The sequence below is a fragment of the Primulina tabacum genome, chromosome 1 (genome assembly GCF_025594145.1).
Source record: "Primulina tabacum isolate GXHZ01 chromosome 1, ASM2559414v2, whole genome shotgun sequence".
Classification (NCBI taxonomy): Eukaryota; Viridiplantae; Streptophyta; class Magnoliopsida; order Lamiales; family Gesneriaceae; genus Primulina; species Primulina tabacum.
Window position 1 is genome coordinate 56,350,156 of NC_134550.1, and position 2,830 is coordinate 56,352,985.

The 2,830-nt window shown below is 40.1% G+C and overlaps 1 protein-coding gene across 1 annotated transcript; it reads left to right on the forward strand.

Moving 5' to 3' along the window:
- The first annotated feature begins 390 nt into the window (after window positions 1-390).
- On the forward strand, window positions 391-2,535 carry LOC142552452 (UDP-glucuronate 4-epimerase 3-like). Its single transcript, XM_075662192.1, has one exon. It carries the CDS (start codon window positions 879-881, stop codon window positions 2,181-2,183), a length of 1,305 nt encoding a protein of 434 aa, XP_075518307.1. The 5' UTR covers window positions 391-878; the 3' UTR covers window positions 2,184-2,535.
- The last annotated feature ends 295 nt before the right edge of the window (window positions 2,536-2,830 follow it).

Genomic DNA, 2,830 nt, shown 5'->3' on the forward strand with positions numbered 1-2,830 from the left:
AATAAATCTACTCTATAATAAGACGATTAGACATTAGTCCAATGGTTAAGGTTGAAGCCTTGAACTTATTTGTCTCAAGTTCGAGTCTTGGTGATTGAAGGTAATTAGACCTTAGTCCAATGGTTAAAATTGAAGTGGTTGATTGCATGTAGTTTTCTAATTTGTTAGATTTAATTGTTTCTTTGTACGTTTATCTGAGATAAGCAAGTTTCGTATTTATGCTCACAATTATATTATATTTTTGTAGTCTAAACAATATCATATTTGTAAGCTAAAATAATAGTAATAATAATTAAACTCACAAGTCATACTAAACTAAAAATAATAAATTTAACTGATATCGGAAGACAAGCCCTGAATCCATCCATCCATCCATCCATCCAAACAAAGACCACTCTTGCTTTGATCTATTTTAAACTTTGTTGAGACCGCATTTCACTCCCTCCTCTGGTTTAGTTCCGCCCCAAATCTCTTGGCCCTCTCTCCAATCACCATTCTTATTCAATCATCAATTTTCAAATCTCTTTTCCACTGTAAAAATCATAGGAACCCGCAGAAAGAAAAGTGATATTTTTTAAAAAAATAAAATAAAATAATTCAATCACCACCGTCCACCGCCACCATCTAACATTTTCTACAAGAAACCAAAGATTCCCCATGAATAAACCGTAGAACTATTCCACACAACCATCTTTAGGTACGTAATCCTCAGTCCTCAGCACCCGCATTTATCAAAATTTTGTTTATACGCCCAGGCCATATTCCTTGGATTCTGATTTCAAGAATATCCAAGAAAATCAGCAGATAGGCCGCAAAGGCAGGGAGATTGGTCGTGGGAACTCGTCAAATCTCGAATTTTTTTTTTGGGTTTTCAGTTAATGTCACAGATGAAGCACATTGACAGCGCCCCTTCAACCCCAGGAAAGTTCAAGATGGAGAAGTCTCCGTACAATAGGGTGAGGCTGCATTCTTCTCTGGCCAAGCTCGCTTTTTGGTCATTTGTTTTCCTTGGCTTGATCTTTTTGTTCTTCTATAGATCACCCTCTTCTTCATCCCCTGTTCCTTCAGATCTCTCTAGAAGGTCCCTTAGAAGCTCTTATGAAGGCCCTAACTTCGAAAAAAGGGTCAGGGCCTCTGCTAAAACCAGGTCTACAAATGGGATTTCGGTTTTGGTTACAGGGGCTGCTGGTTTTGTGGGAACTCATGTCTCCTCCGCCCTCAAACGGCGGGGGGACGGTGTCTTGGGGATTGATAATTTCAATGATTATTACGATACCTCCCTGAAGAGGGCTAGACAAGCACTTTTAGACAGAATCGGGGTGTACATTGTGGAGGGTGATATCAATGATGCTGCTCTATTAAAGAAACTTTTTGATATCGTGCCCTTTACTCATGTTATGCATCTGGCTGCGCAGGCCGGTGTTCGCTATGCAATGGAGAATCCTAGCTCCTACGTGCATAGCAACATTGCCGGCCTAGTTAGTGTGCTTGAGGTTTGCAAGAATGCGAATCCGCAGCCAGCAATCGTGTGGGCTTCGAGTAGTTCTGTGTATGGATTGAATACTAAGGTTCCTTTTTCCGAGAGGGACAGGACTGATCAGCCTGCAAGCCTGTATGCCGCTACTAAGAAAGCCGGTGAAGAGATTGCACATACTTATAATCATATATATGGGCTTTCTCTTACTGGATTGAGATTCTTCACCGTTTATGGACCATGGGGTAGGCCGGACATGGCATACTTCTTTTTCACTAGGGATATTTTGAAGGGGAAGTCGATCCCAATCTTTGAGGCTGCAAATCATGGAACGGTGGCCAGGGATTTTACCTACGTTGATGATATTGTAAAAGGTTGTTTGGGTGCATTAGATACCGCAGAGAAAAGTACCGGCAGTGGTGGCAAGAAGAAGGGGCCGGCTCAATTGCGGGTGTACAATCTGGGAAACACATCCCCCGTACCAGTTTCGGATCTTGTGAGTATTTTAGAGAGGCTACTCAAGGTGAAGGCTAAGAGGTTGGTTATGAAGTTGCCAAGGAATGGTGATGTACAATTTACGCATGCCAACATAAGCTTAGCTCAGAAAGAGCTTGGTTATAAACCATCGACTGATCTTCAGACAGGGTTGAAGAAATTTGTTCGGTGGTACCTCAGTTACTCTGCAAACGGGAAGAAGAGCGCACAGTAATACGATTTTTTCAATTGTGCGGTAGGATCATTCCATTCTTGGTTCATTTCAATTCTTACAATTGTTTTAAGCTATTTCCGTTTGTTGGCAATTCTCTTGTTTCCACAAGTCTTGAGTGTGATATAATGAGGAAATTCCTCTCTCATGGTGAAGAAGCTTTTGTGGTTGGAGGCCATTGGTTCCCCCGGTGTTCCATTTTTCACTCATGGGATCGTAATTGTTGTAGTTTTATATAATTTGTATAATTCATGACCAATAGAGCAATTTGCTAATTCATGGACTTGTATCATCTGAATTCGATCTAAATAAAGTAGCACAAGATAGTTTTGCTATTACAAACTTTTTTTAGATTCATTACCGTTTATTGTCGGCGGATTTATTGATGAAGTAATTTAATTTCCATATCGTGTTTGGGGGTACGCAGTACATGCCAGCTTTTTAACTGCTTGTTCTTCCATAATTGGTAATCTATGCTGGTTGATTAGTTGCTCTTCGGGCACTCACTTCTATGATTTTGGACTAATAATGGATTCAAAGGGTTGCATATTTAGGTACATTTGATGTTTGAGTTTATGTAATCTGTTTATGTTTTCCGTTCGTTAGTATCAGAGTTGGAAGCAGAGAATTTCTTATTAAAGTGTTAGATC

What these genes read in the sequence shown, in the direction of transcription:
- LOC142552452 (XM_075662192.1), top strand. Translation starts at nt 879, where the DNA reads ATGTCACAGATGAAGCACATTGACAGCGCCCCTTCAACCCCAGGAAAG.